Source organism: Colletotrichum siamense (genome assembly GCF_013390195.1).
Source record: "Colletotrichum siamense strain Cg363 chromosome Unknown KSG_Cg363_contig08, whole genome shotgun sequence".
NCBI classification, from domain to species: domain Eukaryota; kingdom Fungi; phylum Ascomycota; class Sordariomycetes; order Glomerellales; family Glomerellaceae; genus Colletotrichum; species Colletotrichum siamense.
In genome coordinates this window covers 2824373-2838701 of record NW_023501021.1, presented here as the reverse complement: position 1 = coordinate 2838701, position 14329 = coordinate 2824373, and the positions used below count along the sequence as shown (strand labels likewise).

The 14329-nt window shown below is 56.1% G+C and overlaps 3 protein-coding genes across 3 annotated transcripts; 2 read left to right on the top strand and 1 right to left on the bottom strand.

Annotated features, from left to right (window-relative positions):
• Positions 1-1262: 1262 nt before the first annotated feature.
• Positions 1263-3107, bottom strand: SAP2-0 (Candidapepsin-2; the record flags this gene model as incomplete). The annotated part of the gene is made up of 3 exons (XM_036644143.1): positions 1263-2208; positions 2271-2832; positions 2891-3107. 3 exons carry the CDS (start codon positions 3105-3107, stop codon positions 1263-1265), a joined length of 1725 nt encoding a protein of 574 aa, XP_036490294.1.
• A 5270-nt stretch (positions 3108-8377) lies between these two features.
• On the top strand, positions 8378-11748 carry EFR3 (the record flags this gene model as incomplete). The annotated part of the gene is made up of 2 exons (XM_036644142.1): positions 8378-8592; positions 8649-11748. 2 exons carry the CDS (start codon positions 8378-8380, stop codon positions 11746-11748), a joined length of 3315 nt encoding a protein of 1104 aa, XP_036490293.1.
• Positions 11749-12161: 413 nt separating this feature from the next.
• On the top strand, positions 12162-13355 carry CGCS363_v012292 (Protein atp12; the record flags this gene model as incomplete). The annotated part of the gene is made up of 2 exons (XM_036644141.1): positions 12162-12510; positions 12574-13355. 2 exons carry the CDS (start codon positions 12162-12164, stop codon positions 13353-13355), a joined length of 1131 nt encoding a protein of 376 aa, XP_036490292.1.
• Positions 13356-14329: the final 974 nt, after the last annotated feature.

Below are 14329 nucleotides of genomic sequence, written 5' to 3'. Positions count from 1 at the left end.
TTACAAAAGAGCTTGGCGCGGGGGGCCGGTGCATTCGTGAGGAGAGACTTCGTCATTGGAGACGATATATCAGCCACATTTCACGCCAAATTATCTTGCTCTTCACATTATAGCATAGCTCTGCCGTCCTTTGCGACTCTTTTCAAGTGGCATTTGAACACTTTGCTCTTAGCTAGATACCCAAAAGTTAGTTCGTTCAGTAGTGCAATCTGATTTTCACACAAACCCAGCTGCCCGGATAGTATCCGCAGTGTCTCGCAAGAAGAAAGAATGCCCGAGCTCCCGTTTGCCATTGAAGTAGGCCTCAGCCTCTCGATGCAAACAGGTTTGTGTCAAACCCGGCCACACGTGGCGACGGGACTAGGAAGTTGCCAAAAATCAAAGCTGAGCGTTGAGACACATGTCTCTTGCGGGATTCACCGCCCACAGGCCCAGGTCTTCTCCGCCTTGTCGGGAGACGTGGTGCCGAGAGAGGGGAGGCAGCTTGTTTAAACTTGAGCTCTAGCCGTAAGAGGAGCGCTCCGGAGCCCAAGCTACCGGTACTTTCCACTCGGCGAGAGTAGCGAGACGGGTGAAGGTAGCCAGCCTTCTTCCTACGGGGTCGTCGTTGTTGGCTGAATCCAGCTTATTGGTTTGCTTACTGCCCGCACAGCCGGAAGGGGTTTGGCTGGTGTCTCGGCGAATTCTCCGATTCTAGACCCTGAACAGAAAACAGTGAGGAGAAGAGAGAGAGAAAGAGAGACTTTCTTATGTAGGCGGCGCTTCCCGGTGGTAGACCAGATCTAGCTACTTGGCTTAGATTTGGTTTGATGGATAGAATCATTCGGGTTCAACTAGATGAAGGGCAGTAGAGCAGAGATGATGTGAAGTAATCGTTATTGGAAATAAGGCTGTCTGTCTATTCTACAGAAAGCCACTGTTCGTCTTCATGGGTATCATAACGAGTCGTGAAAGCGAAGAAAAAGGGAAAAGAAAAAGTGCCTGGCTGAATCAGCTCAGGCGCAACAAATCCAGGCTGTCCCAATGCAGTCAGTCCCCTACCCTACCCCCAATGCCAAGAAAATATTCCACACTCCTCCCAATGCACGCATGCGTTACCAAGAGAACCCGATCTGCCCTTTTTTTCGAGTCTCAAATGCAATCAGTTCATTCAATCAAAGCAAACCAAGCCAAGCCATGCTTTTTTTCCACTCCAGAAATTTGCAAGCAAAGAAGCCACCCAAGACCAAGTTGAAGGAAAGAATAAAGCTCAATGAAAGCATTTATCCAAAGAAAGGGTCTTGGACATTCCAGAGGACAGCCGCCAACGTCATGAGGCTGCCGAGGAGCAGACAAAGGTCTCTGGAGTCGGAGGCCCAGGAGAAAGCCGCGGAGTGCGCATCGCTCGAGGAGGTAGTGGACGAGGATGTGCCTTGTGTACCGGTGCCGGTGCCGGAGGAGGAGGTCGTCTGAGAAGAAGGTGTCAATGTCTTTGAGGTTTCTTGAGCAGTCGCAGCAGCAGTGGTAGTGGCAGAGACAGAGGCAGAAGCAGTAGGCGTGACAGGCCCGTAGGTCGGCAAAGTAAAGGAGATTGAAAAGGAAGTATCGTGGGCGTCGATGGGTCCGGTCGATACTTGAAGCTTGGCGGTGGTAGTGGTACTTACTGTCGTTGAGCCTCCACTGCTGCTGTCGACGTCGCCCGAGGGACCCTCGCAGAGCCCGACGGCCGAGTCCGGGACGGGGCTCGTGCCCTTGCCGAGGGTGATGATCTGCTCCTTGCCGCAGTTCGAGGCCTGCGCGATGTGGACGGCCTGGTTGTCCCAGTCGAAAACGAAGTAGCCCGCGCGCAGGACGCTGTCGCCGAGGATCTGCTGGTCGCTGGTAGTGACGAGGCCGACGTAGCAGACGCCCGTCTTGGGGCCGATATCGAGGATGAAGTCGCTGAGGGGCACGCGGAGCACCTTGCGGCCGAACTGGAAGGTGACGTAGGCGTCGCTGCCGCCGTTGGACAGGGGCGGGGTGCGCAGGTTGCAGTCGGCGACCCAGTATCCGTCGCTATCGGATGTGGCCTTGAGGTCTGCGAGAATGGGGTTCGCGAGGGAGGGGTGGAGGCGGGTGAGCGTGGTGCCGGAGTCGAGCATCACGTTCTTGTCGTCGTCGGAGATGGTGTACGTCTTGGCCTGGGCGTTGGGCAGGGAGAGACCCAGTCCACCGAGCGTGACGGCAAGGCTGGGGTTCGTTAGATGAGAGAATCATACGGGATGACTTTTGGCAAACGGGATGGAACTTACCGAGGCTCGTTGCGCGAACCGGCAATGAGGGGGACGTTCTCGAGCTTACCGATGTACTTTCCCTGGTCAACACCGCCAAAGATGAGAGCACCAGTGTCCGAGCCGGCGTGACGCAGATCGAGGGAGAAGGCGCGGACGTTGATGACGCCCTGGTCCTTGAGGCTGTTGAGAACCAGGCTGTAGGGCTTGCCAGGAGCGTAGCCGCTGCGCAGGTCGGGGGCGAGGCCAAGGATGCCGGTTGCTATGCCGCTACTCTTGGTGACGACCCCGAAGGTCTGGTTGAGGACGGTGCCGGAGCCGAGGCCGATGGTATCGCTGTAGTAGGCGATCTCGGCGCTGGTCTGGGTTGACGGCTGAGAAGGGTCGCCGTAGTTGAGCTTCCGGGAATCGAAGGGACCGATGGGCGGGGTCTTGCTGTTGCGAGGGACATACTGGCCGGCGGCGGAGCACTGACGGGCCTGGCTGGCGGTGGAAGCGGTGCTGCAGTCGGGGTTGACCCAGAGCTCTGAGGAGCCGGTGTCGAGAAGGACCGTAACCTTCTGACCCGGAGTACCCATCATGACTATGAAGTGGATTTCGTTAGTCGAGTTCATATAAGGAAGGACCCTAGTGATACTCACTGTCCATAGAATAGTAGAACTGGCGATTGTTGATGAGAACCTCGAAAGCATCGCGCTTAGACAACTCGCTCATGTCGGGCTTGACCTCGTTAACCGGAATGCTGAGGTATCCGTGGCCCTGGACGGTGCGACGGCCGAAGTGAAAGGGCAAGGAGAAGGCAGTGACCGAGGTCACCGCAGCGGCGCCGGCGACGGCGACGAGGATTCCAGACTTCATCCTGGGCGACGCGAGGATGAAATAATTTTTCTGGTTGACTATGGCGGAATCCTGGGATTGCGAAGCTGGAGAAGGGAAGGTGAGAAGATCCCTTTTGAATATTGAAGGCGATGAAAACCCTGAGGAGACAAGGCTATCAAAATGGGAAGGGAAGAGCTGCAACTCAAGTAAAAATAAGAAAATAAGAATGAGGCGCCACCCCGGATTGCCAGCTTCTAGAGCGCTCAGCTTGGACCAGACGGGACAGGTCTGGCTGTGTTGGTGGTAATCGGCGGTGGGGTTGCCTGTTGTTGGTCGAAGGGCGAGAAGGGTGAGGCTGCAGCCGGTCCTCGACCCGCGCTCGCACTAAGGGTGGTTGGCGTTGCTTGGGGCTCAAAGGTCGATAAAGAGATGGCCTGTCGTCATCGCCGTTTCCTTCTCGACACAACTGCATGCGGCTCTCTCTTTGGCCTCCGTCCTCACTCCAAGTCTTCCGTCCCTTGGCCAGATCACTTTCGGTAGTTCTTCAGCCGCGTGGCCAAGTAATTCTGGACGTCCATCACTTCCGTATTAGACGGTCCCAGCAGGGCGGATGTCCACAAGCCAACGTGCCTGCTCCGGAGCCTTCTGCATGCGATCTATCCCCTGCCGGTCACTCCATGCGTTGCGCCAGCCACGCGAGGTTCTGGCCGACACACTCAGACATGTTGACAGATAGGGTCTGTAAGCACTGGGTCTTCTTGAGATCCTGAAGCCCAGTTGGAGCCAATTCTGGTCAAAGTGATCGTCCTCTTCGGCTTCGACGAGATTTTCGATTGACAGGAACAGACAGCCATGTCTGGAATGTGAGACACCCTCCCGAACGCGGCAAGCAACGGCCTCCTCATGGCAGCCCCCATTGGCTACGCGCCCACCGCCTACTAAGTTTCTTGGCAACAGGTATCGTCAGAAGAATACCTGGATATTGGGATTCAAGCCGTCATTGGGACGCGCTGTTGGCCGTTGGCCAGACTTCTGGGAAGACCGATATTGCATGGTTACACGGAAGTGCGAGAGTAGAAAACAGTCGGGCCTGGCTACTGGGCGACACGTGGAGACGATTCTATCGCCGGCACGCTCAAGTCGATACGTGCGGGACTATCGCAACTGATGAAAACATGCTAGAAGTGAATCCACTTGGTGTCGTTGAAGAGACCATGAGCCTCTGCCTAGCCCGGAGCAAACTCCGTACGCAGCGACACTTATAATAGCGGCAACCATTGGGTACCCCCGCCGGCACTTGTCCATCAACCATAATTGTATGGGGGGTGTTCGTGTCCGAATCGTCCGTCCCAACTTTTCTGATTCGGTGAGCTCGGTGGACTACACCTTCCAGAGAGATCGAAGTGGGATCGGCAATGGGATCCACTCAAAGTTGAGTTGTCCGGGGTGCGTTGCATTGAATCAGGGACCAATCAGCTATGACTGACACGACTTCATCTCTGCTAGAGAGTTGTCTTCGGAACCTTGCGCCGCAAAGCCAAACACTTGCTTGATGACCTACTTGTGCTTGTCTGTTCAATAGAGCGATGTCTTTTGCTCAATAATCCTGACCATGCTGTCGGATAAATCGCAGAGACGGCAACGAGAGCCGATCATGGACCCTAGTGCTAGCCATCGGAAGCTCTAGATAGCCTCCTTAGGCTTGAAGAATGCCATGTGGCTTAGAACCACGGCGGCGGAACTTTGCGTCTGTGCCGTTTCTGTCCTCGACGTTGTCGCCAGCGGCGTCCTTGGTGTGCCCCTCTGGCGCGTGGAGGCGGACACGTTGAGATCAGGACGGCGACGTCTTGGCGAAAGCAGAATGAGAGGGCGCCCGGGTAATTTACGGCCGTTGTGACGACATTGCTCGCCGTGTGATGATATTTGCTGAGATAGCTTCTCATATCGTAGCAGCAGCCATCGCACGGTTACTACGCGGTGCCTCAAGGTGCCGTGTAATCCATGATAGACCTATGTTTTGTCAGCTGAGTGAGAGCTCAACCCAGTTGTCAAGGAAAGTGTTCGGAAAGAATGGTTATGATGGAGGGCCACTGGGCAGGCGACGGGAACGGTACATAATGAACAACCTAGTCGTCCGAGGTCACGTATGAACTCGGCATGTCAGCTGGCCGCCTGCAATTTGGTGTCCACGAACGGCGCCCCGTGTGATCGGCCGCATCGGGATCATCGGAGATGCAATGACCCCCGGAGAGAGCGGGGGATGCGGAGAAGTGGCACACACGCAGATCGGATCGATAGATGATTGGTCGTGGATACGGTAGGAGATGCCTCGAGCAGGCTCGAATAGGACCATTTCATGTAATCTGCTTCCTAAAACGCTCCTGTTGACACCCACCTACATGTAGGCGATGGCATGAAGTGGGTTGAGTCGGGCTGGAGAGGGCGGGAACAGCGTTCTATGCTCAAGCGAAGAACATGCGGTAGAGCTGAGCAGCTGGCTTGTTGAGAGAATAATCCGGGGGAAATCCGGGTCGAAGTGGAGGCTTGTGGTGGTGAGTTGTCATCATTAGAGGGGTTGAGGGGCTGTAATGTCATGTGGTGAGGGGGGAAAGGACTTCACATGCCAAGATGCGAGCGAAGAATCAAGGGCTGCTGTCAACCAGAGGAGCTGTGGCACCGCCGCTACTCCGATGGATTTGGTACTTGAATGATTGATCAATGAGGCGTGGCAGCTGCAGGTCTCAGTAACAAGGAAAGGTGGGAAGACGAGAGGGACACATGTTGAGAAGAAGGGGAGAAGGAAATGGATGAGAAGAGGCCCATGTGGCAGAGCTAAGCTACTGGAACAGTTGGGAATGCGCAGATTGTGCTAGCGATGCGCGGGCGTGGGGGCGGGATGCATTGGATGGGACGGGATGCTGACGACATGGGACGAGACGGCGGTGACTGCTTCGTGAACAATTGGACGATGGGCAGGTGCCTGATGTGAGGCTTGCAGAATGCAGCAGGAGGGGAGGTGGTGACAGGTGCAAGGAAGGAAAGAAGCACTCGGTTGAACGCTTCGACGCAACATGCCCGGCCCTTTCCTATCTGCACAGACCTTCCATTGCCGACAACCTACTCTGCCATACCTTCACCGCGTTGCGAAATGCCTCATCTCAATCATATGATGAAAAAGAGGGAAGAACAAAAGGGAAAAAGGAACTTCTGCAGCGCTGCAGGTCTACCTGAAATGAGCTAAGGCGGCTTTACGGAGGTAAGCTGCTTCGGAGGCTGCCTGGCCCGGAGAACAAGCGGAGGCCATGACAGAGCCTGTGTAGATGCGTCTGAGCACCTGTATGAAGTGCAGTCCGAACAGGCGGGATCATCCCAGGCATCTACCCGTCCCAGACTTTTCCAAACGTAACGCTCGACTCCCAAACACCTGGCAGAGAGAACCGGAACGCCCAAAATAGAGGGAGGATCGCTGTGTGTTTGGCCCCAAGCAACTGGGGCCGCCGCATCGTGAGTTCGTCGGCAGCAGGTCTCAGTGCATGCCAGGGCAGGGCATAGCGGCGATGAAACGGGTGCCCAATGACAGTCAAGGGGGGCGGCAAAGTATTTGTACATGCATCTGCATCAAGTCGGAGAAACGGCAAGCGACAACCGCAATGGATGGCCAGGCATGGTGAGGCGAAGGGAGGTGTGCCTGTTCTTGGTTTCGCACAGCATCATGCTCGTTGGTGTCAGACAGCTCTGGTGTGGTAGCATTGCAGCTTTCTCTTCAGCTGTTCAGGCCACCTTGCCAATCCTGCCGGGTGGAAATGGCAAGGCATGGATTGCTTCTCTGGCGATTTTGTCGATACCTGACTTCCATTCTTTGGTCCTTTGTCTCGTATTGTTTGGCGAAGGTGGCCATCGTAATATCAACACAAGATACCGGTTCGGCAAATTGGCATTCCGCAATAGCCTTCGATAGTGCTCCCCTACCTACCCCAAATCTTGCAGCCCCGTCCATCGTAATGAGGTCTGGATACGCCGATACGGGTACGCTGTGGGAATCCCCCAAACCCCTTTTGCCCCTCTTCCAGCACAGGGCTGCAGGGATAGGAGATTCGAAGCTCAGACCGGGCCACGCTAGCCCCCAAAGGGGCGACCGAGTGGTGGGAATCCCAGACTCCCTCCGTGCTGGACGTGCGACTGAGCAAACGCGCGTTTCCGCTGCGAGCCGGTGCATCGGACGCTGGGACGGCTCCCCGAGATTAATCATTGCCATCTTTGCAGCCATACAGGTGAATGTCTCTCTCTGCGTCGCATCGCGTCTTTCTTTCGCACATGCTTGAGACTCAGATACACGAGACCAGGGCACCTCGCCATGTGCATTTCTTCAGGCATAGGTAGTCTCTGGCACCTGCAGCGTAGCCAACGCTTGTCTGAGCATGTGTTCCAGCTGCATTTTGTTTTCAGCGTTTTCTCCTTTTCATTAGGTGACCAGAACATGGTTGGAGACTCGATCTTGAGATGGAATGAAATGAGAGAGTCAACCTTTTCCGATCATTTGATTTGTGACTCAACTAGCCAATAGCAGGACGATGGAGCTGGGTGATGACGACAATCGCAGGATTGGAGGGTGGTGTTGTGGGCAGGTCGGGCCAAGGTATCATCAGTAGGAACTTTGCCGTAAGGTGGAAAACAACAGCAAGCTCACGTCGCCCGCCATCTCGGCCCATTGTCCAGCACCCACCTCCAGCTCCAGTGTGCTGCAGTCGTCAGTCCGCAGTCCGTCCGGCAAGCGCTCCCGCCCCGTGGCACCTCTCGCTGCTGACCTGCACCACTGTCACCACCGATGTCCTCCACGACCTGGGAAGCGCGATTTTCACAGGCCAGCCACGTCCCTAATTTTTTTTCCCTTTATCCACCCGGGGCCTCTTGGTGCCTTTCCTCTCATACGGAACCCAGCACGCTTCAATCTACCCACGCTCACACCCCCGGTCCGACTCGTCGTCCCCTGTGTTGGCTTGGCTTGGCTAGACCTTGACTGGAATCTGCTTCTGTCGGGTGTCTTGTCTGCCACACCCTTCCTTCGCCCGCCGCTGGTTCTACTTACGCCAGCTTCCACTTTATTTTCTCCAATGCCTTACTCCTTCCTTGCTTTTCGCGATCCTAACCGACGACGCCGACGTCCGACTCTCCTTTCAAGATCTTGACGCGCCGCCTCCAAATAGCTATATCCAACCTCGATGCTTTTTCGCTGCCATACGCTGCTACCAGCCACCAGGTAGTCTTTCCTCGACTTCCCTTGCTCTCCGGGCCCCGAGCCCCCCGACGCCATGAACGCGATCCAGCAAAAATGTCGCCCGAAGCATCAGGTCTTGGTCCTGAAGTGCTATCCGCGGACGACAAAGGGCGCTGTTGATGTCAAGCCTAATTCCAGCGAGCTGAGCTACTTGCTGTTCTATGCTACTTCGCGACGCTCCAAAATCCAGAAGATTGGGTCCTTTCTGGAGAAAAAGACAGCTAGCGATGTCTGGCGTCAGCGCATTGGGTTCGCCCCCTGTGACTCTCGAGATATGAGCCCTTCGCTGACCGTTCTTTGCTCAGAAATGTTCAAGTGACTCTGCGAATCCTTACAGCCTTGATCGAAAAGGCCCCGAAGGACCTGCCACTTGTCGCTCCCAATGTGTTGAAAATTCTCGACCTCATCCTCGGCTCCAAGGATATAACCATGGTTGAATCATCTATCCCTACTTTCGAAGCCTTCTGCGAGAACCACGATACGTCATCTTCCTTTGCCGACCAAGCCTATCTCGCCCAGTACGAATCCATCGTTCGCACTTATGCCTCCCTCGCCTCCACCCGCCAAAACCCTGGAAAGGGAGCGTCCAGCAAACCCGTGCTGATGCGATGGAGGAACGCTGGCTTGGAAGCAATCAGGAGCGTGTCCTCATCTGAGGCTTTATCATCTGTTACTGGCCGTCAGTTTGATGTTATTGTCCCCGTCATATTGGACAATCTGTGGTGGGACGATGACGAGCTTCTGGAGACTATACTTGGGCGGATACGGATGGAGGAGAAGGTCCAAACAGAAAAGCTTCGCCGTAGGACGAGCGTTGCGACTCAAGGGACCGGCGAAACAGGCGAGGCGAACCCCATTGCCTTGACAGGAACGGCCATGGACGTCGACAAGCTCGCCGAAGAGGATGTTGGTGTGCTCGCCTTGCAGTGCTTGAAGCAGATCTTCATCACGCCCAACCGACCGCAAATCCACTCCGCCACCGCCGCTCTTTTCCAGTTCATCGAGAAACGTGTTGCAAATGGCGACTCCGTTGTCAAGACAGACGAGAAATCTGCCAAGGATCACGGGTGGGCAATCAGTGTTTACGACACCGTTGCACGGTGGGCGCCGGTGCAGGACCGTTACGTTATCTTGGTGACGGCCTTGGATCATCTTGTAAAAGCCCCCGTGAAGGACGACAATCTCAAGATACATCTGGTCTTGACCGCCATGATCGGTTCTTTGCTGCGGTCCGACGTCAATCTCATCGGACTCAGCGCAATGGATGTCTTGCTGGGTCTGATTCAGCACATGAAGAAGCTCATTCAACTACCTGGAGGGCTCAGTAGGGGGGAAACAGAGGTCGACGGAGGGCCACCTTCTTCGCCTCAGGCTTCTGCGGAAGTCGCTGCTCAAAGGCGGGAACTGCTTGACCGCATCCAGTCGTGCATTGGGGACCTGGCAACACACGTTTACTACGCGGATCAGATTTCAGACATGATCTCGACGATTCTACTGCGACTGAAGCCTTCCAAGTCCTCAAGTGCCAATTCATCACCCCAGGCAGAGAACGCCGAGCCAGTTTCACAAGATGACGCAAACGGGAGCCAGACTTCGCATCTTGAGACATACCTCTCACGTAATGTGGCCAAGACCGCGGCCTTGAAGGCCATCAAGAACATTCTTCTTGTGGCCAACCCGAGGGCGCAGATGTCTGGCAACCTGAATCTCTCAAGAAATAAGGTTCCCATCCAAACATGGGAAAACACGCAGTGGCTCCTGCGAGACCCGGATGGCGAGGTCAGGAAGGCATATGTTGATGCGCTGTTAACATGGCTCGACCGAGAAACCACAGCGGCAGACTTGAAGGCTCGGGATGAGAACGCTCAGCACCACCGATCGTCATTGAAGAACAGCCGCGAACTCCAACCCGGCAGCGCCGCCCAACGGGCTGCCTCCAGCGCCTCCAACAACCGAGACAAGCCTTCCCGGCATCGCTCACACTTCCTGCAGCTTCTCCATATCGCCATCTACGACAATGCGTTGCAGTATGTTGACTACGACTACGATATGGTTCTGCTACATGTGCTCCTAAACAAGCTGGTAATCCGACTGGGCGTTAATGCAGTTCAGTACGGATTGCCCATGGTTTTCCGTCTGCAGGAAGACATTCCCGACGCTGAGACACCTGTGCAGAAGGTACGCCTTGGCAGTCTCGCCCATGGGTATTTCTGGGCCGTTACCGAACGATTCGACATTGAAAACTCCGTTGTCGGTCGTGCGATTACGAACGAGGTCATTCGACGCCGCAGCAAGCACTTTTGGACCGAGGGCGTTGCCATCCCCCCACCACCAATGGAGACCATCACTCCAGGCGTGCCCACGTCGCTCACCAAGATGCCTGCCAACGAGGTCGAGTCGGAAGCCCTCTTGCCATTCGATGACCGAACATCACTCGTTGAGAGCATTGCCGCAAGCTACATCGACACGAGTATTTCACCACCGTCTAGCCCACCTCAATCTCCCGGACGCAACTTTTCTCATCCGATCCTAAGTTCGTCGCTTAGCACAGTTCCTGCTGTTCCTGGAAACGAGTTGCCCACAGTGTTCCGCGAGCACATGCTAGCGGAATGGTCGAAAGAGTCGGCGATGCTGGCCCTCCAAGCGGGAAGCAAGTCGGAGTCGTTAGCTGGCTCAAAGACCGGCACTATGGGAACCAACCGACACTTGACGGTCAATGGCGCTAACGGCCACACGGGGGCGTCCTCACCGGCTGGCAGCCAGCAAGGCCTGCGTCCAAACACCGCACAGACACACGGTGGCTTGTCTCCCATGAGCAAGCTGCGCAAGAGCAGTGTCCGCAGTGGCGTGTCGCCGTCTCCCTCTGATTCTAGCAGGGGCATTGTCGCGTCCGTCGACCAGCTCAAGGCTATTCTCACAGGGCAAGTACCAGCGACACCAATAGGCACCTCGGCCGGGCTGCACCATGACAGTGATAGCGACAGCATGGTCAGTTACGACTTCACGCCATCTGAGCTCAGTTTCAACCCGGCGACTTCACAGGGAGAAAACGGCGGTGGGGCATCGCTAGGCCGCACACGGTCGGCGTCGCAGTCAAGCAAGGGCGGGCCGCTAAACTCCAACCCGCTGTATGAGCAGAACGAAGGCGAGGAGGTGCCGCCCGTGCCGCCGCTACCAGGGCATATCGGCGGGCTCACTTCTTCGATATCCATCCAGGATTATGCGGTGAAGCCGGCAAGGAGGGATCTAAGCAGCAGGGGCGGTGACAGTCTGTATCACGGGTCAAACAGAGGAGACATGTCGATGGTTTCGGGAGGAGGAATGGATTTGCACGAGCTTCTTAATGGGATTGACAGCCGAGCAGGGGAGCTCAGCTTGGGGAATGTCACGAAGCCGCCTTACTAATGGATTTGGGCGAGTTCAAAATTTGTATTACTACTACACCTGGGCGTAGAAGTTTAGCGAGGCGCGATGCCGAGTGTTTGCAGCTTTAAGAAGCGTAGCTATAAGAAGCATTGTTCAAAATTGCCTCTGTTGTATTGGACGTGAGGGCATGCTCCAACAATGATGGACGACAACGACGGTAGCACTGCATTTCCATCTCGTACACCGATCGCTCACCGAACTCATCGTCCGAGCTAGTTCCCGTCTGATGTCACCCATGCATGCAGCCAATCAGACCCCTGTTCACGGGCGGAAATCGCCGCGAAGCTACCAAAAAATAATTGACGTCCACTTGCACATTGCGCCGTAGCTTCAACAGCTTCTACACCACACTCCAACTTCCCTCGGTGCAGGTGTCGCAAAATACGCACACAATGAAGCCGACAACACGCCTACCCCTGTGCCTGCTCGCAGCCGGCAGCAGCAGCAGCTCGCCCTTGGCGGGACGACAATGCCTCCGCGCAATCTCGACGACCCCTCTCAAGCCCGCCGAGGTCGCCCCCGTCGTCGGCACGGGACCGCCGCCGGCGCCGCCCACCGCCGAGGACGACCGCACCGCGGAGCTGCGCGCGCGCGTGGAGCGGAGGAGGAGGCAGGCCGAGATGCTCAAGCAGGCGACAAACATCCGCGCCGCGGCGGACGCCAAGGCCGGAGGAGCGGCGGCCAGGGCTGCTGGGCTAAAGAGGAGGTTCTGGAACGATGTTAGTGTGCACGAGGTTGACGGTAAGCATGCATTCCTTCTTCCCCAGACACTCTGCTATGGTTCCTAATAACATGGTTCAACAGGCGCCCTCCAAATCCACCTCGACGCTCGTCCCCTCCGCCACCCCGTCACGAAAGCCATCGTCCGCCTGCCCCCCTCGAAGCAGCACCTCGCCTCGGCCCTCGCAATCGAGTGGGACCTCCTCACCTCCGCGCAGCAGGCGACAAAGCAGCACCTGATCCCGCTGACCTCGCTCGTCTGCCGCGCGCTCGACATCGCCGCCGACGACGCCGGCCCCGCCGCCATCCGCCAGCAGATCGCGACGACCGTGATGCGCTACCTCGACACGGACAGCCTGCTGTGCTGGGCGCCGCCGCCGGGCGCGACCGACACGCGCAACGAGGCCGGCGAGAGCCTGCGCGACGTGCAGAAGCGCACCGCCGAGGCCGTCGTCGGGTTCCTCACCACGCACGTCTGGCCCGGCATCGAGATCGGCCCCGTGCTGGACGGGGATGCCATCATGCCCCAGCCGCAGGCCGAGGGCGTCCGGGAGGTTGTGCAGGGCTGGGTCATGGGCCTGGACGCGTGGGAGATTGCCGGGCTGGAGAGGGCTGTGCTGGCGGGCAAGAGCCTGATCGGGGCGGCGCGGTTGGTTGTGGAGTGGAGCGAGGGGCCGAACGCGGGCCGGGTGGACGGGGTGGAGCGGTTCGGGGTCGAGGAGGCTGCGACGGCGAGCAGTCTGGAGGTGTCGTGGCAGACTGGGTCGTGGGGCGAGGTCGAGGACACGCACGATGTCGAGAAGGAGGATCTGAGGAGGCAGTTGGGCAGCGTTGTCCTGCTTGTCTCTGGCACGAACCGCAAGTGAGGGATGAATAGAAGAAAATAGAATTGTACATTAGAAGCAGCTCGTGTAGGGCTGGTGAGAGTAAGACAAAAGTGAGCATGACAAAAAAAAAAAAAAAAAAAAAAAGGCTCCAAGGGAAACATGAAAACAAAAATCATGGACAGCGCGGGGTTTCGAACTGGGGCGCTTGAGATGATAACCACGATCTCTGTGTCAGCTGGCATACTGGTTCTACCATACTGGGCATATTCACGGCCGCTTATTCCAACTCGGTTGTTGGAAGTCTTGGGCACTTGCCACCCTATATGGCTTGGGGTGGTCACAGGTGAACTGGAGGTCAGTTACCCGCACCCCGAGGCCCACGTCACACTCCCTTGCCTGCCTACGAGTCTTCACAGGTCGACACGCAGCCGATGTCAGCATACGCAAAACTGCAATGAGGGCACACATCACTATCACAACATTCAGGGTAACAATCGTCTCGTCATTGATCAATCCCTAAAAGCCCACCACCAGCTCCCTCGAGCCGCTAGGTCCGACTGGTTGCAACAAAAAAAGGTAGTAAAACTCTCTCAACACAGAAAATCAACCGAGAAGAAAAAGGAAGACTCCTATTGATCCCCTTTGCATTTCATCTCTCCCCTTTTTGTTTCCGAGCCAGCTCGCCCGTCTCGATCATCAAAACGTCTCGTCTTTTTTGCCTTGAAATTTTCTTCGTCTTGACCAACGTCCGAAACAAGCACTCTCGGAACAAAACTGCGGGAAGCGTAGAACCGCACAAAAGTATTGTACATTATTTTAGAGAAAGGAAAGAAAAGAAGCAGCGTTAAGAAGCAGGCACGTATGCCAACTTTGCCAATTCATCCACCCATCTTAAGAGAATAAAATAGACCTTGTCGCGCCCCATCTTGCTTTCGTACGTGTCCACGGCCAAAGGAGCAAGCAGAACTGGTCGTGATTGTAGTGTATCATCAGAAAAGTCCATGCGCAGAGAA